The 27,817-nt window shown below is 36.4% G+C and overlaps 1 protein-coding gene across 1 annotated transcript in view; it reads right to left on the bottom strand.

The window, feature by feature from the left end:
* LOC122399612 (glutamate receptor ionotropic, kainate 2) overlaps positions 1 to 27,817 on the bottom strand; it is a 423,846-nt gene that overhangs the window by 145,264 nt on the left and 250,765 nt on the right. The window contains exon 3 of the mRNA XM_043400407.1: positions 8,632 to 8,773. Within this exon, the coding sequence (XP_043256342.1) occupies positions 8,632 to 8,773 (142 nt within the window). The remainder of the gene's footprint in view (positions 1 to 8,631; positions 8,774 to 27,817) is intronic.

Here is a 27,817-nt window from a genome sequence, read left to right as displayed (position 1 = left end):
TTAACCGATTATTTTTAAATTTGATATCAATATTATTTATAACATTTTATATAGGTTAACGACCAGTTATTTTTATTCTCAATTTCGTTCATTAGTTACTACAAAAACAAATAGTCAATTTGTCACGAAAATTGAATTTTGAACAATCAATCTATCGTAAAAAAACGCATAAAAAGAAAATATACAAAATATTGCCAGAAAATATTTCCTGAACCGAAAACCGACATAAATTAAACGGAAAATGAATTTAAAAAATAACTAACATCTTCTTTTGTTGAATATCATCTGACAATTGTAATAGAGAAATACTCGATTCTTATTATTATATAATCAATTTCTAATACTTTTGGACGTTCAGTACGTAGAAATGTTTATCAAATATTTTTTGTAATTCACAATTTGTGCACATTCTACAAATATACCATATTTTACAGCAAAGTCGAGCAAATTTTATTCACGAATAACAAATACAAATGTTTAATTCATTCGTATGCCAATTTTTGCCCACGGCAGTGCCCGCTTGAATGTCTAATGAATGGTTTAAAATGGTTTAAAAATTCAGTTAATGAATTCTAATTTACCAACGAATTTGCAAATGAAACGTAAACGGACGTTAAACGAACGAATCTAAAATTTGCACTAGTTATTCAAACGTTGGTCTCAAACGTGGCAAAGGATTCCAGCTGTATTATAATTACTCTTTGTTATTCGCGTTTGGGAATATCAATAGGAAACACGTTCAGGTTGACGTTGTTCAGAATATTGCGCGACAGTAGTGCAATCTTCCGGTCATATGAAATTAGCTTCGAACCGTGGTTGTCGCGCTCGTCCGTGAAAACGAAGTCGCCTGCAATTAATGCCACTTAAAATTACCAGCGACGAAGAGAATTAAATGAGCACGATATTTGCGCGACGTTAATTGCAATTAAAACCGTAAAACCCGGCAACAAGCTTGAGTAAACACAACTTTCCAATTATTACTTCTCCGCCGTTACGAGCGTCGAGACTTACATCACGATTACCTTTTCGAGTCAGCGAGGCTTCGAAGAAGCTAGTTGTTTAAATAACCTGTTTATCAGTTTGAATAACTATAAATTCCTAATCACCTAGACCTCCACAACCAACAATAATTTTTTCAGAATGATTTGAAATTTTTTTATTTAATTTTTTAATAACTTTTTATCGAAGCCTCAGTCAAGAATTAAACTTCCATTAAAATTATTCCCAGGGGTGGTCGAACACCCTGCATAAGATTTCGTTTAATTTTTCCTTTCTAGAAAAGGTAGAAGAAAAGTTTATTTGATCTTAATCCTTTTAAAATATTTTTACAAATAATCCATATTTATCGGGATAATTAAAAAACTACAAGACGTAAAATCATCATTATCCGTGAGCTGATTACGCTAAAAATCTAATCAGGCCTTGAAACCAGAACATAAAACTTGAATGTAAAGTTTCATTGAAATTCATTTAGCCGTTTAGACGCCATCATGTTAATATCATAGGAACAAAACGAAATCGTACTTTTTTGTTAATGTTTTCTGTGTTTAAAAGGACTTTGTTGTTTTCAAACACAGAGTGTCAATATTTTGTCATGGCACTGTATATCTTTACTAAACGTACTTTCGTGAAAAATTAACCTTCTACGTATTGCAGACCAAGGATTGAATGCGTTAGGGTCTTGAAGCCTCGTCATGTTGTGACTGTACTTCGGGTCTTAAGAGATGGCGCTGGATATGCGTCCGGTTTCAAGAAGTTACATATATTGAAATACGTTTGTCTGTACTGTTTTTACTGTGCAATCATATTTTTAGTTATTCCTTTTAAGTTAAATAAACAAGTTTATTTCTAGTTTAAAACATAAAGTTTCTTTTCATTAACCAGTTAACTGTGGCGATCTCTTTGCAAAGCGCGCACCAGTATGTGTCGCGATAATCAAGCGATGACGGGTATAGTCGTCAAAATATGAATATTAGGTTGTAATAAAATGACTTTTATTTTTTTTATTTCATTACTCACAATTATTTATTTACTTAAATTAACATAAATATTTTGCATATGAACGAAAGAAAAACATGAAAAATCAATTTCTTACTTTAACTTGCTGTTAGAGAATGGTGTCGACCAAAGCATGGTATAATGCATAATGAATATATGAATCCGTAATTGCTTCTGTGATGACTAATAAAAGCAACGATACATTTACGAAAACTAATTCGTAGTATATGCGGTTCTTTTTATATTAATTATTTATAATTGTTATTTGTTTGTTTCATTTCGTTTTGACCTCTAAACATTCTAAACATATTAAAATTTACGAATATAATTTAGTTTTCGCCAAAACTACAATTTAAATATCAAATTGTAACAAAATTTTACGCATGACGGATATAGTCGTCAAACACACTTAACTGGTTAAACCAACAAACTTTTAAACATATTTCGCAAGATGTCCAGATGCTTCTGCGACTCACTATACTACGTGAGTAAAATCCGTATATCAGTATCGCTCCATGAGGTTAAAAGTAAAATTCCGTAGCGTAATACACAAAATAGAAACAATATGAAAAGTTTTATCGGGAACAATATCGTTGTACAATTTCCCCGTCACGAGGAACGCGACGGTGCGACACGATATGTCCATTCGATGCATCCATCTTTCAAGAACTTTATTTCTGTGTCTCTGACACTCTTACGCGCTGTGAAGGGAAAAGTTGAAAAAGAAAGAATATCGATAGACGATAGGCGATATTGCAACGATCGCGCCCGCAGCCATTCTGGAACAACACGTACGAAGATTTTACCGCGCTGCTCCACCGACCTCGCTCGACAGAATTCGAATCACAGAAATCCGTGCAGACTGTTTGATCCTCGAGGATATTCTCTTTGCGCGAACAACTACATAGCAGAGTGGTCCCTTACGAACAACACGCACCCGTTTGATTGTCCAAGCGGCAGGGGAAGTGAACCCCTACGTGGCGCGTCTCCATCCCTCAAACCAGGTATCCACGTATTCTAATCGGTTGTGACAAACATGATATAATTAGAAAAATTAAGAAAGGTTCAAGAATAGAGGCTTCGAAATGGGTGTCAATGTTAAATGATAAACACGGAATCATTGTGCACCCGGAAAATATAAGAAGTGTGTTAAGATCAGAGGGCTATAAAGGTCGAATATTTAGGAGAAAGCTGCATATTAACAAAACAAACAGAAAGAACAAAGGACCCCGCACAGATCTTATGGAAAATGGCCCCCGGTTAAATTAGCTGAACTTCTGATATGATGTAGTTCGTGATGTCTTGATGAAAAGTTCCAATGGGCCCAAGTTTGTAAATTGAACAGTTTCCGAAATACGGGGGATCAAATGTCAATAATAGTGCACCTTATTCTAGACTACCACGTTTGAGCATATTTGATTGTAAGAAGCACTGTTGTACACTGTCCATTTATTTGACCTCCTAAAACTCAATGGTAGTACTGTGGGCCCCTTAATATTACCCCTTGACCCTCTGACCCTCTGTTGCAAAATGATGATGACGATGAATTACAGATTGACACTTCGTTGGTAGATAACAGCCTTAGAAGACTAAAAGTTTATTCACAATTTCGGAATTGTACCAAACATCAAGTTCTTATTTCTCACATTCCCGAAAATGAACTGGAACTAGAAGAGGAAGTAATAAATGGTTACTACTGCACCTATCAATCTGGTGCCAAAATATTGGGTACATGCGCACATATTGCAAGTGTTTTAAGGTTTTTAGGATTTGCTCGTCATCAAAGGCATGTCAAATATTCGGATGGCAATCTTCTAAATACGACCAGAGATGCCTCTAATAGAGGTCATCAAGACAATATGAATGTTGAAATTCTTATGGCCGAATAGAGACAACTATAAAAACGGCCCTTTTCAGGGTCACATGGTGTGCAAAATCCAATCGAGCAATCTCTTCGTGGTGCACACTGGGTAATGCTAATGTCGGCGGTGCTTCATGTTTGTACATTGAAAAAGAGAACCATTTTTTACCTTTCGGCGTTTTTTTATTTTGCCTCCTGAATGGGAGTCAGAGGGTCAGAGGGTCAAGGGGTAATATTTAAGGGTCCACAGTATTACTATTGAGTTTCAAGGGGTTAAATAAATGGACAGTGTACAACAGTGCTTTTTACACTCAAATATGCTCAAACGTGGTAGTCTAGAATAAGGTGCACTATTATTGACATTTGATCCCCCGTATTTCGGAAACTGTTCAATTTACAAGCTTGGGCCCATTGGAACTTTTCATCAAGACATCACGAACTACATCATATCAAAAGTTCAGCTAATTTAACCGGGGGCCATTTTCCATAAGATCTGTGCGGGGTCCTTTCATTCCACAACGAAATATATAAGAAAAAAAAATGAATGACGGAATAATGTGATCTTTACTTTGGACGAATAAGTGTGTGAAGGAAACGAAAAGAAGAGCTGAATCTAAAACACTGACAGCGAACAATAAAATATTGCGACTTGATTTTTATCGATAGCACTCTCGATAAAAATATGTATTCAAGCATTTTCAAGAATAATTTAAAAAGGAGGGTAATTAATATCAGGCAAAAATTTAAATTTTATCAGGATGACGATCCGAAACCTAAGTTTCGTATTATACACGAATTTTTATTATACAATTGTGCCAATATTAAACATCTGCCTCCAAAATCTCTCAACATGAATTCTATCGGGAATTTTTGGGACGAACCGAATCGATAGATTCAAAAAACTGTTACAACTCCAAAAGAAAAATTGAAATCACATCTTAAAAAAGAATGGCGGCGTATTAGTAGAGATTATCTAAAAAAAATTACTTCTAGCATGTCAACATGTGAAATATTAATCATTTATAAATAATTTTAGTCGTAACGTAAAATAAACTTTTTATTTTACCCATTATATATATTTTGTAAATACAGAGTATTAAAATCAACTTCCATCGATGTCCGAATATTTTTGTGACTGACTGTAAGTTTCTGTAAATATTTACTGACGCTTTTTTCTATCGTGAGACTTGTTTGCGAGTCGTTCGCTTCATCAGATTGCTAGTAAATGTTGGAAATGTATCCGCGGGATGGCGTGGCGAACGATGTGTGCCGCGTTCGTTTCCGATTACAGTTACAGCAGAGTTTGTTTCTTTTGTCTTCTCGTATTTTGTATTTTAATAAAACAAAGATAATTTCATGTGGTGTTGTGCTTCCTACCCAGAGAACATATGAGCCGTTTATTTTCAAGTGGCCTAACTCCATTTATACTTAAATCAAGATATTTACTATTGATAATGTCAGAAAGCAGTGATGAAGGTAACTTTAATTAATTAGTATTTACAAGTTAACCTCAGTTTTTGGACAATTGCGTTAGTTGAATAACCAGTACGTTTAATTAATATAAAACTTAAAATTTAATATTAAATTTTAGAAATTATTTCATCCATGGAGAAGAACGGAACAAGACTATTTAGTTCAGATAGCGAAGAAGAAATAGTAACTAAAATTGTCCAAACTTTGGAAAATAATGTGGAAATCATAGATCACAAACTTTTAATATCAGGACATTCGTTTTTACCAAATGATAGAGATTTTGGCGTGGTAGAAATGTCGTTAAAAAAAAATAATTTACTGTTCGTTCCCCGAGATTATTACAGGATTACTAAAAAGTGTCGGAAAGGTAATAATTTTATTATAAATGAAATGAGACAAGAAGATTTTGTATCAACAAAATTATTAGAAGACGCAATTTTTAAAAGGGTAAAGAATTCTGATGGAGAATCAATAAACTGGTTAAAAATATGTTGGATGCGTTTTGTCGGAAATGAACGGTATAAAATTTTCTATAAGACATCAATGAATGAGAATGAAAATTTTAAAGTCCTGAATTTATTACCACGTCGGAGTAGACCAAGAAAGTTCGAAAATATTGTATCGACACCACTGTAGAAAAATATCAGACAAATTACAACAGCAAAATTCAAGGACATAACTGACCTATTGCGATATATACCACCGGAACATCATGATCTCTTCAAATCCCTTTCACACGCACAAAATGTAGACGAGTAGGAAATTGTTTTGTAATAAATTTATGTTTGTAATTTCGTACGTTATGTAGTAAAAAAATGTTTTGAATCGCATAAATTATGTTTCCGAAGTGTTTTAAAGATATGTAAAATAAATTCAGCATTGTTTTTTTTCAATTTGAAGCATCTTAAATTATGTTGAATGGACTTGGGCACCTTCAAATTTTATAATGAATCTGGTTGTTAATTTTGAAAGTGGCCTAACTCCATTCTTGATAAGAAAACGCGTATTATTCGCTTAATAATTGCCACTATTTTAATAGGAACTATAAATTTAACACCCTTAGATACACTTAAGCAGTATGACTCATTAGTATCATATATGTATGTAGGATCATACGGACCATGGAATGACAAAACACGTTGATATTTTGAAGAATGAATATATTTAACAATAACGAAATAAACGATTACAGAATTACAGAAATACAGAAATGCCTTGAACTACGCTTCTCCACGTCTCGACGAGAACTGACTTATGCCGAACGTTTCTCGACCTCGTCAACTCGTTAGTTATTGCGACGCCACGGTATCGCTCGGGCCACCTGGGTCCGCGCGAGTCCTTTTTAGTCCCGCCGCCAGACATTAAACGCTGCCGCCGAACGCTCGCGGAACGAAGGCACACGGAAACGACACAGCCGCGCCCGAGAGCTTATCCTTTACGCACGGCCCTATGATTCTCTCTCCTCTCTCTCGAATCATTCTAGACACGCACTGAACCCACATGTATATTTTTAAATTCATTGAAACGCAAACCCTTAAATATCTCGATTTGAAGATAAATGGACTTAGGCCACTTTCAAAATAAACGGCTCATATAAGGGAAAGTTATTAAACAAATTCTCCATATCATACAATCCTAGAGTGGACTTCAGAACGGTGTGTTCAAGCAAGCAAAAAGCTTGTTGCCGCCACGTGAAGGGTTTCCGCTGCACTCGACAATGAACAGTGCCGTTTTTGAGGAAGTCACAATTTTTCACGGACAGCATGCAATTTCTAAAGGACTAGGTCTGGCCGGATGCCGGTTTCAGATTTCTCTGGAAACGGTCCCCGGTTAGACCATCCTCAACGGCAATTGATGTATCGCAGACCCTCACGTGCTTGCCATCAGGACTTAGGACAGTCAATAGGACAAAGAATTAGGGTAATAAATTAACCCAGGGATTGCGCAACGTCCTGCAGACCTTGATTTGCAAGATGAAACAAACCAGGTTGTGGGCGTTGCACAATCCAAAAATTAAACAAATTCCGGATTGGGCAGGACAAGTCCCAATCCGAACATCGACGCCTCCAAGGAGGCACTAAGCGGGAGATATGAAGTCTTCCTCGAGGACGGCATTTGGACGCCAATTCAGACCAATCTTAGTCTCTGAAGGCATTTGGACGCCTGTTTAGAACATCTCAGTGAAGGCATTTGGACGCCTGTTCAGAACATCTTACAATTAGTCAAGGCATTTGGACGCCTGTTTAGAACTCGGACTTTGCTAGATCACCCAGGTGATCAAAGCAATAAATATTTCTTGTTATTAATTTTAAGAATTTACTGCGATTGTAAATCAAATAAATTGATTTACTACAAAATCTAACTCCTCGAACAATTACGGAGTTAACAAAGCTAATAGTAAAACATCACCATCGCTAAAAAATACCCAACAGAAATATTCGACGACTTCACTGCACGCAAACTTTCACCAAGAACAGCGAATAACTGTTGGACAATTCTATTCCTTGCTACTACGAAACACATCAGGTTTTGCTAAATTCTGCATGCCTTCCAAAATTACTTTAGATTTCTCCAACGGTCCAAGGGACCAAGCAATATTTGTATCATTCATCGTCCGAGCAACGCGAACAAAACAGGAGTTTATTTTTCCTTGATAGTTTATTATTATTTCCTGTGAATGCCGTAAGATCATTTCTCAGCACGGGAAAACAATTTCACGGGGGAGCGTACTCGAGAATGAATGTTTTGCCCTGCAATCCCGTATTCTCTCCACCGGGCATCGTTGGAACGAACAAGCCGCGTAATTCGAGTTTAATAAAACGCGGGCGAGTTCAACGCGTTAGACGAGTGCCTTCGTCGACGTTAGCGAAAACCGGCACCATGCTCGCTAAAAGTTCCATTAAAGTTGAGACCAGACAACCGGGAGCCTCACGTTTCCCTCGTTAACGTTGATTCGAACGACGGAGGCCAGAGACGAACGACAGCGGCAGCCAATCTCGTCGACGGGCAGAGCTTCGTTCGCACGGTTATCGAATCTTCCTCGCGTTCTTATTGATAATTTATCCCGACTCCACGGCCAGGAATGCTCGTCGATTCCGATGGTGAGCACTCGGAAAAATGTCCAAGAAAGATCGAGAAAATGCGACAACCTCGTGAAAATTAATTTATGCACACGTCAATCGAGTCGGACACGACAGCTTTAATTGCCAGCCGATTCGACAAGTAAGGACGGCTTGGAACGAAGACGGGACGTGAGAAATGGATCGTTAATTGCATTTTCATTTAATGAAAAGACTCACCAATGAGGTGATGAGGTAGCTGTGGTAGTCGCTCATCATTCCTATTTGCTGCGCCTGCTTCAACACGTCGTAAATCCTCTCCGTAGAGCAATCCAGTACAATATGAGACTCAGCAGAGTTCTTTATTTGTTTCAGCAACGGCCTGAAACGGAAAGAGACGGATCATGAACTTGTGCGCCCGTCGCTTCAGTACAATGCAAAGTAATGACCCCGCAGGACATAGAAATTTGGCCGTGCAATACCGAAATCGTTTCAACAGAGGCAGACAATTTATAAAAAATGTATCAAATTTCATGAAGAAACAGTTACTCACAAAAGTATCTGCTTACCTTATAAGTGTAGCATATTTTACTTATTTAACTAATGTTATATTCAAAATTATCCATTATAACCTATACTTGTATTATTCTTGATTATCATACTTTGCATCACAGTTCACTAAACCGAAATATTATGTACAACTCATAAACAAAATATTTGTTTTTATATTAGCTTTTAACGTCGCATCGACCTTACGGTCATTAGCGGTGTTTAGTTCTAGCGTTCTCTTTTAGGGGTGGTTAGATTTCTTTGTACATGTTAGTTTCTTTTAGATATTTCAGGGTAGCATCGGTGCATTCTGGAGCCGTCAAGACTGTTGGTTGTTCTATTTTGTAGTTTTGTCTTGAGGTCTGGAATCTCTTGCATTCATACAGCACGTGGTTGGCCGCATACGTTGCAGGATGGTGGGTCCGTCTTCTTGATCAGATACTCGTGCATCAGTCTGCAGTGGCCTGTGCGCAGTCGTGCCATAATTATTCTTTCGCTTCTGGCCATGTCGGAAGGCATTGGCTGGTAGAAATCCTGTACTGCATCGTGTGTTTTTGTTTTTTTGAAGGTGGTCCATATGATGTTTCATTCTTATTTTTCAGCGTATTTCAACGAAGTGACGAGGTCTTGGTATGGCATTCGTCCCTCCACTTCATTGGGTGTGTGGGATGCCGCTTCTTTGGCTGCAGTGTCAGCTTTTTCATTACCCTTTGGTGGGAGGGGACCCATATTAGGATTATTTGTTTGCCATCGTTGGTAAGATCCGTGTATACGAGGGCGGTCCGATAAGTACTTAGCCTACAAAAGAAAAAGAAAAATTTTGGAAAAGTGGCGATTTATTTTTCTACATAATCTCCTTTCAGATCGATACACTTGACCCAGCGATGCTCCAACTTCTTTAACCCGTCTGAAAAATACGTTTTCTGGAGGTCTGCAAAGTAGGCCTCCGTGGCGGCGATAACCTCCTTATTCGACTCAAATTTCTGCCCGGCAAGTCACTTTTTCAAGTTTGGAAACAAAAAGAAGTCGCACGGGGCCAAATCTGGAGAATACGGTGGATGGGGCAGCAGTTCGTAGCCTAATTCGACCAATTTGGCTTTGGCGATGGCGGAGGTGTGAGCCGGTGCGTTGTCATGGTGGAAGAGCACTTCTTTCTTCGCCAAATGGGGCCGTTTTTCTTGCAATTCGGCGTCGAATCGGCCCAATAATCCGGCATAGTAGAGCCCTGTGATCGGTTTGCCCTTGTCCAGGTAGTCGATGTAGATCACACCTTTTGAATCCCAAAAAACGGTGGCCATTACCTTTCCGGCCGATAGGACAGTCTTCGCCTTCTTCAGAGCACGTTCGCCGGGTGAAGTCCACTGTTTCGACTGTTCCTTGGTCTCTGGTGTGTACCAGTGGATCCATGTTTCATCGACGGTCACGAAACGACGCAGAAACTCCTTCGGATTGCGCCTAAACAGCATCAAACACTGCTCTGAAGTGGTCTCACGGTTGCGCTTGTTGTCCGGAGTAAGCAAACGCGGCACCCATCGCGCCGACAGCTTTCTCATGCCCAATATTTCATGCAGGATATGACCCACGCGGTCTTTTGAGATGCCTACTGTCTCAGCTATCTCGCGCACCTTCAATCGTCGGTCTGCCAATACGAGATCGTGAATTTTTTTCACGTTATCCTCCGTGGTAGCCGTTTTCGGGGCACCTGGACGTGGCTCATCAAAAACCGACGTGCGACCACGTTGAAACTCGTTAAACCAATTTTTGACGGTCCCCATCGAAGGAGAAGAGTCACCGTACACAGCATCCAAGCGCTCTTTGATTTCGCTGAGCGATTTCCCTTCCAAAAACAAGAATCGAATCACCGACCGATATTGCTCTTTTTCCATTTTTCTAAAATACGCGGACACACCCGCTTCCACACGCGGTCAAAACAAAACTACGAGTCCGATTCGGCTGAAATTTTGACAGTAACTGTCTACAAGAATGTACTACACGATAGTAAATTTCTCTTGCCATCGTGGTGAACATCGGGTGGTGAGGCTAAGTACGTATCGGACCGCCCTCGTATCTCCTGGATATTCAATATGGTATTACGTTTGTTCTTATTGCCGGTGTTTCCTATTGCATTAATTACGCTTATAGAGCCAGTATAAATGACAGCGTGTTGGAGATTCTGACTTTGTATGTAGCGTAATGCTTTAAGGACTGCGTATGCTTCAGCTGAGAAAATGGATAACACATTAAAGAGGCGAAGTTTTTTGGTCATGTTGTCGCATGTAATGGCAATTCCTACACTCTGGTCGGTCTTGGATGCATCGGTGTATAGCTTTACATAGTTCGGGTATTTTTTATCTAGTTGTAAAAAAACAACTCTGTGTTCTAGGCTACTTTTTTGGTCTATGGGAGCATTCGCAAGAGTCGCGTTTGTTTTGGGGGTTTGCATGGTCCAGGGTTCTATTTTTCCAACGCTGCGTGTAATTAGTGTCGGCATTATTTTAGCTAAGTTCCGGTATTTGTTGATTCTGAGGTAGAATGTAATTGGTAGCTTTGGTTTCTTATTTAGTAAGGGTGTGTATCTGTTTCCGAATACGTAGTTGTAGGTGGGATTATTCGGAGTAGAAGACATTTTGGCTGTATATTTAAGATTCAAAAATTTCCTTCTTTGTTCAAGTGGCGGTTCTTTAGTATCGAATAATATACTGTTTATTGGGCTGGTGTTGTAAATTCCAGTGGCTATTCTCAGAGCTGTATGGTGGATCGTATCGATCATTTTTAATGTATTGGGTTTTACGGAATTATACACTATTGAGCCGTAATCTATTTTAGATCTAATCATGGCTTGGTAGGTTCTAAGGATAATTTTTTGGTCTGCTCCCCAGTTATTGCTTGCTAGCACCTTCATGACATTGGGTTGTGCTATTTCAATAAAAGCTGTAATTGTTCGTAGTGTGTGTAAAATCCGTTTATGTTCCGCTGTATTATATGTTGCATTTATATTAAAAGAAATCACTTTCTATTTCCGATGACCAGTTTGTGTTTTGTTTTCATTGTGGGTCTTGAGTTAACTTATTTTGCAGTCGGCTTATCCTGTTTCTTAGGCTTCGCTCTTTCAGCAGAGGGCGAATTTTTTTTAGCGTTTGTGTCAAGGCTCGAGTATTAGTCGTATATTCTTTTGATATTTTTCTAGAAAACTTTTAATTTGGAGGTAGTTTAGCATGTATTCTTGGTCTTCTATATACGTTTTGGCTGTTTTGAGCATATCATCAATTTTGTCAAGGGTGAAAGCGGGGAATGAGGACCGTTTTGATTTCTTGATGGTTTGTTTAGGGGATTTATGGAGATCTTTTGTTGGTTTTAAATCTGGAGTCTTGAAATTTGAGTCGCTTAATTTGACTGGTATCGCACTGTCTTCTGATGTTATGAGCAGCGGTCTCTTGACTCTTCTTTTGTTTACGTTCGAATCTATTCTTTCTACTTCTCTCTGTTCGGTTGTGTTGGAGTCCTCTTGCGTTTCTGGTTTTGGGCATTCTCTTGTATTTGAGTTGTTTATTTCTATTTCTTTGGGGGTGGCCGTTGATATGGGATGGAGTTTGCATTGGATTTGAATTGATCTGTAAACTAGTTTCGTTTGGATTTGCGTTATTTGAGCATTGTTTGGGAATGTGTCCCTCTTGATTACAGTTAAAACATGTCTGTTTCTCTGTAATAGCAAATATTCTGTATGATTTGTTATCTACTGTGATTTGAAAGGAGCTAGGTATGTTTTTTGCATCGTCTGGACCTACATAAATCTGTGTTCTAACACTTAGTATGTGTGGCAGGTCTGTATCTGTGATTCCTACTATTTAAGGGGTTATTCTTGAATATGCTTTAATATTGTTCATTTTGAAAATGTTGTCGATTACTGAGTTTAGGATCATAGGTGCTATGTAGGATAATATGATTCGTTGGGCCGGTGATATCATAGAACGAACTTCTATATTCGCATTGTTGATTAATATAGTTTTGTGTTTCGATGTGAGACTTTTGACTGTTTCTTTAGTGTCCAGATACATGCAGATTCTTCCGTTGGAAATCCTTGACAGGTATTTTATGGCTTTGGGTCCTATTATGTTCCCAACTGTTCAAGCGTATTCTTTGATGGTAATACCATCAACTGATTGCACTATTGCTCTTATATATACAGTTAGTGTAAAAAGTATTCGTACACTAGTCAATTTGAACAAAAACTTTGCAGAACTTTGTTTATTACAAAAGTATGTTAACAAAAACATACATACATATTCTTAGAAATCTCTGGAACAAATGTCATTAACAACAAATTATTTATTTATATTTATTATGAAAATATTAACAAATTTCCAGAAATTGACCTAAAATATACGCGTAATAAGTATTCGTACAGTCTTTGATTCGTAACATTCCACATAGAACGATTACAAGATAATCCATGATATGTAAACATACTTAGCATCAGTATGTCTGGAGACGCTGTCGGTATAGGTAGTATCCTGAATTCAAACATTATCAACGAAATTATCAGTAAAATGGGACGAAAACGCAAGGAAACCTCTGAAGAAGAAAGGAAAATTCTTATAAATTTACATAATAAGTGTAAAACACTCTAAAGTTTTAAATAGACCGAGGTCCACGATTCAAGGAATCATTGACAGATATGGCGATCGAAAAACTGTAAAAACTAATCCAAGAAACGGACGTAAACGAATAATAAATGAGTATACCGGCCGATGGATAATTCGGAAAATAAAGCAAAATCCAAAGATAAGTGCGGTGAAAATCACAGCTGAACTTAAAAATGATCTGGACATTAATGTATGCAGTAGCACAGTGCGTAATTTTGTACGGGAAAGAGGATATCACTGCAGAGTAGCTCGTAAGAAATATTTCGTAAATGAAATTAATAGAAAGAAACGATTGCAATTCGCGAAAGAGTACGTTAATGTTCCTATGGAGCACTGGAACCGTATTATATTTACTGATGAGAGTAAATTTAACATATTTGGGTCAGATGGACGATGTACAGTATGGCGGAAAAAAAATACCGAGTACGAAAAAAGAAATTTGAAGACGACCGTAAAGCATGGAGGAGGATCAGTCACAGTTTGGGGCTCTATGAGTGCGAGCGGGGTTAGATCCCTCCATTTTATCAGTGGTATCATGGATCACAAAATGTACATCGATATTCTAAAAGAGCATCTTCAGGTTAGTGCAAATAAAATGCAGTTACAGGGCAATTATATATTTTTGCAAGATAATGATCCAAAGCATAATGCTTATAATACACGTCAGTGGATCCTATATAATGTGCCGCAGCAATTAAAAATCCCTCCACAGTCTCCAGACGTAAATGTGATAGGGCACTTATGGAGTCATCTTGAAGAAAAAATTCGAGACCATCACATTTCTTCGAAATAAGATTTAAAAAATGCACTTTTAGAGGAATGGAACACTAGTACTATAACTAAAAATTTAGTAAATTCAATGCCGCAAAGGCTTAAAAAGGAAATCCCACTAGATACTAAAATAGCAAATAGACTGATTTTTGTTACGTTTATGTACTAAAATTTATAGTGTTTGTTGTAAAATTAGAAGTGTACGAATACTTATTACACGTATATTTCACGCCAATTACTAGAAATTTGTTAATATTTTCATAATAAATATAAATAAATAATTTGTTGTTAATGACATTTGTTCCAGAGATTTCTAAGAATATGTATGCATGTTTTTGTTAACATACTTTTGTAGTAAACAAAGTTCTGCAAAGTTTTTGTTCAAATTGACTAGTGTACGAATACTTTTTACACTCACTGTATAATCTTCTGTTGGAATGTACTCTTGTTTCGCAACGTTTGCGAACGAGGTTCTAGGTATGGTTATATTGGTTTTTCGACGATATTGTTATTTTCTATTGGAATATATTGGATTGTGTCGGTTGGGTGAGGTTACTACTTTCAAAAATTTTGTCACTGTATTGGTTCTCACCCTGTAACATGGCGATACGTACAGTGTACGTATATACGAGTTATGGTTTTAAGTAGTGGTGTTATGGTAACAGCACTCACAAACACTACGTGTTTACGGCACACGTCAACGGTACGAACTAGAAATAAACTCGTCTTTTCGCCTCGGCTGTCGAATCGAGACTGTCTGGTTAATATTATTGTTGGTAAAATTGAGCAAATAAGAACTTCTACTCTGAAAGAAAAGCTCAAAGAAAACATCCTCGCGCTAAAGTATACTTGATATCAAGAAGAGCCTTAGAGTATCCTATCTTCTATGATTCAAGCAGATAAGAAGACTGGTTGTTTTAAATTTAATAACCCCCTGGAGATGGTGTCGCCAGAGGATAGAAAAATATTCACGATCTTCGAATCGAGAAATTATAGGCTTCCAGTTACGAAACTCTAACAAGAAACATTGCCACACAGAACTGCAACCAATGCCAACTGATTTTAAGCATCAGGCTATATTCGAATATAGTATAATAGAACCTCGATTGCTGCAGGAAATCTGGGCTGAAAATTCCTGTAATAATCTACACAGGTAACCTATCCAACGAGAAGTAGCCCCGCACAGTGTATGTCCCTTACTTATTCCCATATGGCTCATGCGCAACGTCTCTAACCGTACTTCTTCTTCTTCTGCTTTTTTTTCGGTGCGATACTGGCACTATCGGCTTCGTAGTAACACCATTTATCTTCTATTTTTAATTTTTAAATTCTCTATTTTCTTCTTCTACTCGTCTTCTACCTGTTTCCTGTTCCTTACTCCAGTTATTCCCCTCCTTTCTACTCCTTTAACTTCTTCTCCTCCCCCTCATCATATCCTTTTCCCTTTCTTAACCCTTCCGCAACACTAACCTCGCCTTCAGCCGACGCTTACAACTAAAATTAAAGTTAACGTTAACCTATTACAAAAGACAGCAAAACTAAAATAACACTACTTAATTATTAAATATCACTACCCCATTAGGAACTACAGTGGATCAAACAAGTATTGGCACACTCAAATTTTTGTAAATATCTTTATTTGTTGAAGTATTTTATTAACACCATGTATATCATTTTATATCTTTTAACGTACACTACTTGTATACCGAAGCACATTACTCAATATCAATAACAACGGAAATTATAAAGAAATAGCGAAAAATTTATAGTCAAGAAAGTATTGGCACAGTCATGTCTGCAATTGTAGCTCTATAGTTTCTTCCTTTAGGACACTTCTTGCACGATTTCTAGGACGCAAATGTAAACAAATATGTATATGACATTGATCTCTCTGTTCGATAGAAGTATTTAGTTTCAGTATTCGTCTCATACAGGAAGGATGATTGGAAAAACGAAAGAGATTTATCGCAAAATCGGAGAAATCTTAAAAATTAGTTTCTCTACGGTTAGAAATGTTGTTAAAAAGTATGAGGAGTTTGCCACGACAGAAAACAGACCGCGATCAGGCCGACCGAAAGTTTCAACAGTGATGGAGCGACGCGACATTGTTAAAGAAGTCAGAAGAAACCCATTTGTGAGTGATCTCAGTTTATCTGTTAATGTCGCAACACAGTGGGGAAAGACAGTTAGTTCACAAACAATCCGAAATGTTTTCCATTCGGCTCACATTTACGGTAGAACCGCGAGAAAGGAGCCGTTCATAAACGAAGTCAATAGACAGAGACGGCTTGGATTTGCAAAAGTGCACATAAAGATATTGAGTAATATGCTTCAGTATAGAAGTAGTGTATGTTAAAAGACATAAAATGATATACATGATGTTAATAAAATATTTCAACAAATAAAGATATTTACAAAAATTTGGATGTGCCAATACTTGTTTGATCCACTGTAACTAACCTTCACCGCCTATCGCGACCCGTCTCATCCATCCATCTTCTTCTCTTTTTTCACAAATCCTTCCCTATCTTAACAACTAACCGTACTTATTGCACGAGAGTGCAATAATCGAGGATTTACTGTAGCGCGAACTTTGATTTTCAGTACATTGTAAACAATAGTTTTACAAGAATATTTTCTCATAATCGTGCAATAACGAATGAGTACCCTTCGATGGTTATAAATATATTACTGGCCAAAATTACCAAATGGCAAGAAAGTGATTTCGGTTTGCACCAGTAGATAGCGTTATGTTTGTTTCGTTATTCTTTTGTCAATGTTAGAATTTTTTTCTTTTGAGATTTGGTAGTCGATACCGTTAGGTTGCTATAGAAACAAATTCCGTGTAATTTTGTTTACAACTGTCAGTTTACAGTCAGTTTTAACATGGAGTGCAAAAATAAGCATTTTCGACACATTTTACTTTTTTATTTTCATAAAGGCAAGAAAGCGGCTGAGGCTCACAAAGAGATACGTGAAGTTTATGGCGTTGATTGTTTAACAGAATGCACGTGTCAGAATTGGTTTAAAAAATTTCGTTCTGGAGATTTCTCACTGAAAGATGACCAACGTTCTGGTCGACCTTCTGAAGTTGACGATAACAAAATGAAAGCCATAATTGAATCGAATCGTCATACAACTGTGTGAGAGATTGCAAAACAGTTAAATGTATCACACACAACAATTGAAAATCATATAAGACGTCTTGGACTTGTTAAGAAGCTCGATATTTGGGTTCCGCACGAATTGAAAGAAATTCACCTAACACAACGAATCAATATTTGTGATACGCATTTCAAACGTTATGCAATCGACCCTTTTTTGAAACGAATTATCACTGGCGATGAAAAATGGATCGTCTACAATAACGTTAATCAAAAAAGATCATGGTCCAAGCATGATGAACCAGCACAAACCATATCAAAAGCTGAGTTGCATCAAAAAAAGATCATGCTGTCAATTTGGTGGGATTACAAAGGTTTGTGTATTTTGAGCAGCTTCCAAACAACCGAACGATCAACTCGGATGTTTACTGCCAACAACTTGTGAAATTGGAGGAAGCAATCAACGAGAAAAGGCCAGAATTGGCAAATCGCAAAGGAATCGTGTTGCACCACGACAATACGAGGCCTCATACTTATTTAGCAACACATACGAAACTATTGGTGCTTGGTTGGGGAGTGATGTCGCATGCCCCATACAGTCCCGACCTTGCACCATCGGATTATCATTTATTTCGAAGTTTACAAAACTTCTTAAATGGTAAAAATTTCAGTAATAACGATGACCTCAAATCGCACTTGGTTGAGTTTTTTGCTGTTAAGGACCAGAAATTCTATGAGCGCGGGAACATGAAGTTACTAGAAAGATGACAAAAGGTCATCGAACAGAATGGAAGATATTTGACTGATTAAAGTTCATTTTTTGTATAGAAAAAATTGAGTTTTATTTCACACTAAAAACCCGAAATTACTTTCTTGCCAACCCAATATCTATAGTTTTGCAATATATGTATTGTATAATGTTGAAAGCTGTTGCTTTCTTTAAGATGAATGTAACGTAGTCAGGAATCCATCAGAAATTCAATTATGTTATTATAAATATTTGCCAGACATGTCTGCTTTAGATATTTGTTTGCATCTTCAGATACATATGGAGACTAAAATAGAAATGAAATAATTGCCACATCCTTGCTGTACGCTATTAACAACATTATACAGGGTGTTCGGCCACCTCTAGCAAAAATTTTAATGAGCGATAGTAGAGGCCAAAATAAGACGAAAATCAAGAATACTAATTTGTTGGTGGAAGCTTCGTTAAAAAGTTATTAACGTTTAAAGTGCCGCTCTTACTGAATTTTTTCTCGAAAATGCGCAAGATTTCGGGGGTATGTCTATTCACCAAAAATGACTGTAATTGAACCCTACAACCGAAAATAATTTTTCCACAACGATTTGCAATTTTTTAATCTTCTCGAATAATTTCACACCTTCTCTATTTTTTTTCTCGAAAGTGGGCAGGATTTCGTGGGTATGTCTAATGACAAAAACTGATTGTAATTGACCCCCGCAACCGAAAATAATTTTTCCACAACGATTTGCAATTTTTTTTCTCCGTTGAAAAATTTAGGCACCTAATTGGATTTTCAGTAAGGAATTTTTTTCTCGAAAGTGCGTACGATTTCGGAGGTATGTGTAATGATAAAAAATGATTGTAATTGATCCCCGCAACCGAAAATAATTTTTTTAAAACGATTTGAAAAATTTTTTTTCGCCGAAAAATTTCAGCACCTACTCGATTTTTTTTCTCGAAAGTAGATGTGATTTCGGAGGTATGTGTACTCACCAAAAATGATTGTAGTTGACCCCCGCAACCGAAAATAATTTTTCCAGAACGATTTGAAATTTTTGAATTTAATTGTTAATAACTTTTTAACGAAGCTTCCATCAACAAATTAGTATTCTTGATTTTCGTCTTATTTTGGCCTCTACTATCGCTCATTAAAATTTTTGCTAGAGGTGGCCGAACACCCTGTATATAAATAATACATATAAAATTTATGAAAAATATGCATCTGCATTTGGAATGGAATGTTAAAACTTTTTTCTTGTTGATAAATACAAATATTTTAGTTCCCTTTTATTAATTGAATTTATTACAATTAAGTTGAATAAATACTTCTGATTTTTAAAATTAAAGTATTAATTACTAATGAGCTCATGGTTAGAACCGCTCTGGTAAGCACTAATATAACTTTTTCCTTTGCTTCCATTTATAATTGATAAGTTTCTTGCAAAATTGTATTCCAAGATCAAATTGTTACTCTCGGCCTAGTTTATCCTACATTGAAAGATGAAAAGGAAAACAACTCGAGTCACCGTAAAATATCTAATCCAGAATCTAACAATATTATTCTTATTTCATCCTGGTAAAAATACGTCTAGAGAAAGGATTAAGGTCGTGAAACAGAATTACACGGGAAATGCTACTACTTCTTGCATTTCATGTAACATTCAACCGCCGGTATTGAAGCAGCGATAAACCGATCGCGGGGTTAAACTATTCAGCAGCCGGTGCTTCAATAATTTTCTACATTGTCCATATCCTCAACGGTAGCATCGATCCCGCGAGGTTCATCGGAATTCACCACTATCAAAATCCAATTACCAGGAACGTTCCGTTACGCTGCGAACAACACAATGTCGAAACGTTAGAATCGAAGAGCCAAACGTTCTCATTTCCAGAATTTCCTCCGACGGACCGCGCGAAAAGGAATCAGACCCGCTTATCTACAGGGTATTTCACCTAACTTGACCACCTTAAATATAGTGCTTATTTTGTATGATAGAAAAAATGTCAGGATTAGAAAATATTCTGTTCGAAGGCGCCAATTCGGTGATGGGCCAAATTTTGTTCGAAATTTCAAGGTCATCGTATTTTTTTAAAATGAGACTGCATATTTTCACTACAGTAGTTTTATAGCTTATAAAATGACGAATCCAACGAGATGAAATATGTTGACCTTCACTTGACCTTTAGTGAAGAAATCATGAAATGTTTGTCAGTAACTTCAGTACGCGTTCGGGGATGGTAAATGAAGGAATTTCAATTTCACTGAAACAGTCTCAAGTTAAATCTCTATTTTAGAAGTTTTTCAAAATGTGTACCATGAACGTGGATACATTTTTGGGGGCGGTAAATAAATTCTTGCTGTACATTTTTAAGTTGTCTACAGTAATTGATCTACATTCATGTAGAACCCTTTAGCCCATGTTTTCTGCTGTTGTGGGAACATCATTCTAAACTTTATTTTTTGAGTTGGCCAATAAATTCGTGCGCCACGTCCTATCCAACGATCGGGAAAAATTCTGTCTAATACATTGCGTGCGACGAGTGCATTATGAGCTAACGTACAGCAAGAATTTTTTAACCGTCTCCAAAAATGTATCCACGTTCATGGTACACATTTTGAAAACCTTCTAAAATAGAAATTTTACTTAAAACTGAACGCGTACTAATGTTACTGACAAACATTTCATAATTTCTTCAATAAAGGTCAAGTGAAGGTCAACATATTGCATCTCGTTGGATTCCTCTTTTTATAAGCTACAGCATGCCCCGTCTCGGCTTCGCCCGACCTTCTGCAAAAGCAATTAATGACCAGACGATCGTCCTGATATATATATCCGCGATAATGCAATTGTCTTGCGAGAAAGCGCTCGAGAAGCTTCGCCACCTGGCGGTAACATCGCAGTACTGCTACGGGCGAGGTATCGCGCGGGCCGAATATGCGCATGCGCGCGCAAGTAGACTGTCGTATACAGGGGTCACGTGGTCTGCCAAACAGTCGTACACATGAAATCTTTGCATATAAATTACATGTTAATAACGCGCTTCTGAGACATGCTACATAGCCTATGCCCGTCCTAGAGTATGCAGGAATAACGTGTCAAAATTTGAGGAAGATCGGTTCAATAGGTCTTGAGTTTTGCGCGAACATAAAAATCGGCTCTCTCTTTATATAATAGTATAGATAGATAAGACTGCTGTAGTGAAAATATGCAGTCCCATTTAAAAAAAATACGGTGACCTTGATATCTCGAAAAAAATAACCTTGAGAAAAAAATTCGACCCATCACCGTATTGACGCCTTCGAACAGAATATTCCCCGACATTTTTTCTATCATACAAAATAAGCGATATATTTAAGGTGGTCAAGTTAGGTGAAGTTCTCTGTATAGTCAGGAAGACGGTGAATGTATAAAATAGGGACAGACAAGGGGATTTCAACAGATGCAAAATAATGAATAAAAATGTTAATTTTAATCTTATTTTAAGGTATAACGATATTTAACTACTGGTTAATATTTATTCTTATTACTAAATTAAGGACACTAACATCCGTTTAAATTTTACACTAAACTGACAAAATTTGATATAAATAATAAGGATATGCCTGAATTAACTCCCGATTACGCTGTGGGAGAACTGATCGGAAATGCAATTCAGAGTTGCTCACAGGGAATGATATTGTGCTATACATGTCACACTTTTCACTCATCAGATGCATACCGTGCTTTGCACAGTTTACGTTTCTTGATATGTGAACCAGGACTGATGTCGTGTGCTATAGATGTCATCTAATTACTAATCAAAAAAATGTGAAAAACAGTTGAACACACATATGTTAGTTAGGGGAATCCCCGAATATTATAGATAGACAATTTTTAGTGTGAGTCAAATTTCATAGATGCCATTACATATGAGCCGTTTATTTTGAAAGCGGCGTAAGTCCATTTATGTTCGAATCGAGATATTGAATGGTTTGCGTTGGATTAAATTTAAAAATATGGGTGACAGATGACATGGTAGAATAATGTTTTTGGATTTCTAAGGGTGTCAAATTTATCATCCCAATTAGCATAATTAACATTATTTAAGAAATAATATGTTTTTGATGGCTATGATTGGACTTAAGCCACTTTCAAAATCAATGAAATGACGTTTTCAATTCTTAAGAAAGCACAAGTCCATAGGAAAAGTAAATTTCCCTTGAAATAAAAATAAATGTATACATTTTTATGTTATGAAATCAAAAAGATATTCAACTTGTATTCTTTGTTAAAAAATTGTTACATTAAAATTAATCTTATTTTATTAATTCCAAAAATTTTTTTTTGGTAGTAACTCACATGGATATAATTTCTATACATAAGAAAAAAAAACAAATTTCCTTCAAATTTTTAATAATAATTATTATGTGAAGACGTGTAGGGCATTTATTTTAATTGCCTGCGTCACTGTCGGACGTATCGTGAAGGTGAGCATTTTCCAACATGTTGAAATTTATAATATTACAAGTAAAGCACAAATTAAGCGATTCGAATTTAAGAAAACTTGTGAAACAAGTAAAAATATTCAGCGAGTGAAACAACACTGTTCATCACTCTGGTTTTCAACGCTGACTGCGCGAGAACGATGCGCTTTTTTTGTGGCCAGTCGCTGTTCTGTGTTTATAACAAGTTCATTGCACATTAATAATTCAACTGCTACTTTGATAACACTGAGATCTCATAAAATTTTATTGCATAATATTTTCCATATCTATTTGAAACTCTCACAATGGGACATACGCCACTTTCAAAATAAACTTTTTCGTCACTTCATTAACCAGCAAATTTTCGTGTTACAAAATCTTAATGATTTTAAATACAGTACACATATTAGTAACAAGTTGTTTCAGAATGAAAAGTTCATGAAAAAATGTAACTATTAAGGTAGCTAACTCGATTTTTTTGGAAGATGGACTTACGCCACTTTCAAAATGAACGGCTCATATATTCATTTTGCTTCATATACTTGCTAATATTTGGGTTTCTTTTTATATAGAAACAAGTAACAATAGAGATGAAACATTATTACGTGAATTACAAAAATCTCATGTTCATATAATGCATATTTTGACCAAAATTAAGCAAGCGAATGTGGTGGACGATTTTCACTATGAGCCACTGTATCTATTAGCGTATCGGCATTTGTTTCGGCTATGACTTGGTATACCACCCCAGTTGGTGAACAGAGTTTGAAATACAAAATTCAATGAAACGATATACTATAATTTGCACTAGAACAGACCGTATGTAGTTACTGTCAGCTAATATCGAGAGAACGTGTGGCAATGGGTTTGTTTCGAGTCGTGCTCTGTGGCAAAATGGTTTATATTAATCCTGCAAATGTAATTAATTTGCTGCTGGTAAAATGTCATTTTATACAGTTTGCATCGACTTCAGTTAATTATAAAGAAGTTTTTTGCTCTAAAGGATGAAACATTAGACTTTGAAGTGCCGAGGCCAATAGAAACACACATTGTTGATACACCATTTAATGCTGCGGATAACGACGATGAAGTTGTAGCAGAAGACGTCTGCATTCCAGAGGAATAAGAAGTCCTAGAGGTCGAGGTGTTGCAAAACATTTGGGCAGTGCCCTACTAGGTTCATGGAGCGGACTCTGCCCAAATGTTTTGCAACACCTTGTTTCTGAAGGAAAAGAAGAACTTTTTCTGACGATACCGAAAAAAATGACAGGAAGATTACAACCTCTTGATGTTTTTGGTTTCCGAATATGGAAAAACTTTGTGAAAACTTTTTCGGATCAGGTCATTTTATTGGACCATGATGTTATTTTACATCAACAAAATAATATCATAAAACTCCAATCTCTTGTACATAATCAGCTGTCCTCACCTAGATTTCAAAATTTGCTTAAGCATTCGTGGTACGAAAGTGGATATATGGAAGAACGACCGGCATGTTTTGAAAATCCAGTCGATTATTGTTTTTCAAAACAGGTTAAAGAAATTCCTCGGTGCCATATATGCGGGGAATTAGCTATAGTTTATTGTGCTTGGTGTAAAAAATATTTATGTTTCAAACACTTTTTAGAAGAATTTCAATACTGTACAAGCTACATCGAGTAATATTGGGTATCATATGTATGTAATATTATATTACAATAACAATTAAAATTAGAATAAGCGATGTATAGGTGTTGATTTGATGAACACAGTCTGGATGAATGAGAGTGTAACTATGTCAAAAACTATTATTCTACATTTTCAGCTTATTTTTATATGTTCATTAACCGCCTTTTCAATTGTACTACTGGATCGGAAATACTCTGTATATTGTAGAAATTCTACAAAATAAATGAACGTCATCGTATGATAACGAAATTGATCTTACAATTATGTAAATGACATGTAAAACGAACGGAGAAATGGTACTTGTCAAAGGTGGTATCAACATCGCAAGTATAAGTCGAATCAACAATCAATACAGAAAGATAACAATATTTAAATTGCCAATTCCAACGGAATAATTGAAATAATTATATATTATAACACATCGCTAAATTCATCATAAATAGACGCTTTTATCAATTAGAAAAAGCGAAAGTTTTTCGAAAAATAGGGGGAGGGGATAATTCAATTTTGCAAAAAAATGATTTTTTCAACAAAATTTACACGCAGCTTTATAGATCTCAAGAAACGGTATAACTTCTATTTCAACAATTTTTTTATATCTTTTGTTGTTTACGACTTATAAGCACGTATATAGAAAGGGCGGTTGGGATAAAAGGGTTGATATCTTCCTCAAAATACAAAACGGACACGAACGAATTACACCTGTCTTCTTAGATAGGTCTAATGAATATTTACGCAAAGTTTTATCAAAATCAGAGTGGAGAGATTCTCGATGTTTCTTTGTAAGTGGTGCAACATTGTTAGGGCATATGTATGTTTGCATGTCTTCAAGAATGTTCATAGAGATACAGTGGCGACCAGCTACTTAAGACCTCTGGGTAGTTAAGCAAATAAATAGTGCTAATATTTTATTCATTGTATTTTTCGTATATTAAACTCATATGAAATATATTTTGAAGTATGTTATACCATAATATCGCAATAATTTTATTTACAATACTATTAGCTACAAATATTTTTAACATTTTCTCAGATTAGGTCGTTATGACAACGAACAACTACTTAAGACCCAATCAGACTAATACTATAAATAGAGGTAAAATTAATGAAACTTGTTAATTGCGGAAAAATAAAACTTAGCAAATAGTTAGTAACGCGTTGCACTCCCTTTTGGTCGTATCACTTCTTCATAACGTCTTGGCATAGACTCAATTAAATGGCGACAACGCTCGACTGGAATATTATTCCACCCTTCTTGAATAACAGCGTACAATTCATTTAAATGTTTGGACTTGTTATATTTTACATGTTTTTCCACATCAATCCATAGCATCTCAATAGGATTGAGGTCTGGAGATTGAGAGGGCCATGGTAAAATGTTTACATTTTGCTGACATAAAAATTGTTTAACCCTATGGGCTGTGTGTTTCGGGGCATTGTCAGCTTGCAAAATCCAGTTATCTGGCATTTGATTTCTTGTAAATGGGAGCAATACCTCATTTAATATATCAATGTATTTGTATTGATCCATTATTCCTTCAATTCTATGAATTGAGCCAACACCTTGTAATGTAAACGCTCCCCAAACGTTCACCAAACCTCCTCCACCTTTCACGGTTGATTTTATGCATTTTGGTGAAAATTCCTCGTTGACACTACGTCGAACATACAATTTCCTATCTGACCCCATTCTATTAAACTTGGACTCTTTGGTAAAAACAACTTTTCACCAGTCTGCTATTATCCAGTTGCAATGATTCTTAGCGAATTGTAAACGAAATTTTCGGTTTCGTTTGGAAATAAGTGGCTTCTTGAAAGCGATGCGACTCATAAGATTAAATTCGTTTAATTCTCTTCGCACTGTTCGAACACTAATTTTCCTGATAATTTCGACACCAGATTCATTGAGAACTTGTTCGGCTGTTTTGTAACGATCCGTTTCAGAGATGCGGTGAAGAATACGATCTTCTCGTGCTGTTGTATTACGAGGCCTTCTTTTACGCGACACGTTACAAACTGATCCTGTCTTAGATATGAATTGCATTGCCTGTATACACGCCGTTTTGGAAATATTTAATTTTGTAGCAATTGCTGAAAATGAGTATCCCTCATCTCTCAATAATTTAATTTGTATTCTTAGTTCAGGAGTAATGTTTTTCTCTCGACTCATGATTGTTAACTGATTAGCAATTGTTTGCGATCTTGAATGCAGTGATCCATCGCAACCATGTCAACAGTGATGGTAACTAAGGATCTGATGCAACTATGTAATGTGAAAATGAGCAAAAAATGAAAAACAAGAATCAATCTGAAGTAGTTGTCCGCTGTTATAACGACCTAACCTGAGAAAATATTAAAAATATTTGCAGTTTATTGTGTTGTAAATAAAATTATTGCGATATTATGGTTTAAAATACTTCAAAATATATTTCATATGAGTTTAGTATACGAAAAATACAATGAATAAAATATTAGCACTGTTTATTTCCTTAACTAACCAGCGGTCTTAAGTAGCTGGCCGCTACTGTAGGAGCAGAAAGCATACGCTTGCGATTAGTGAACCTATAATAATTTCGACCACTCTATTTGAAAGTATTGTTTCCTTTTTTTGCCAAAGTACTTATAGAGGGTTCGAGTATACTTTTAATATGCGTAATTCTATCCCTACTTTTTATCACGTAGAAAAATGTTAACTGCTTGCCGGACTATTAAAAGTCGGACACGGCGATGACCTTTTCACGGGGCTGTTCACACGCATTCGTTTGCTGCGTGTTCGCGGGATGAGAAACTTCCGATTCCGGAGGTACTCAGTTGCCGAGTATACTTCCCTGATCAAAATTTCATAACGTAAGCAGCAGCAGCAACAGCGGCGGCTTCTATCTGGGCCTGTGCTCGCTCGACCTTCGTTCTTCCTTTCATCCAACATGCACGATAATGCGAATCTCCTTATGCGCCCTCTGGAACTTGGACCGCCGTTCATTGCGGGAATTTTTCATACAGCGTACATAATTTACCGGAAACTCTCTTTTATGCGCGTCGTTCCAGCGCACCACGGGTTCTTTAAGACGCGTGTTCGCGTGACATTAAAGTCGTGGTATTTTAAAGTCACGGCAAACAGTGGAGAAAATTCGCGTATTCATGGCAAAGACTACGAAATTAAAGTCAGTCGTTTTGAAAAATCAAACGAAAACGTCGAATAAATATAGGGATTCTCGTGTAATCGGATCAAGCATCGATTTTTCGTTTTTCTCGCAAACCAAATGTATAGAATTTTAAGAATAAGCCACAAAAATGATAATAACATTTACAAAAATAACGGAGTTACAAGATAGAGTGACTCGCAAAATTGATCAAATACTTTCCTTTATTGTACTCTTTATTTAATCAAACTCTAATTGCTTATCATAAATCTTTGGAAGTATACTTGAAGTATTAATATTAATATGGAAAGTAGACAAATAATTAAACAAGTGGAAAA

This window comes from Colletes gigas, unplaced genomic scaffold (genome assembly GCF_013123115.1).
Source record: "Colletes gigas isolate AHSC1104 unplaced genomic scaffold, ASM1312311v1 Colletes_gigas_Sc00014, whole genome shotgun sequence".
Classification (NCBI taxonomy): domain Eukaryota; kingdom Metazoa; phylum Arthropoda; class Insecta; order Hymenoptera; family Colletidae; genus Colletes; species Colletes gigas.
Note: the sequence above shows the minus strand (reverse complement) of the source record. Positions and strands in the feature narration are given on the sequence as shown.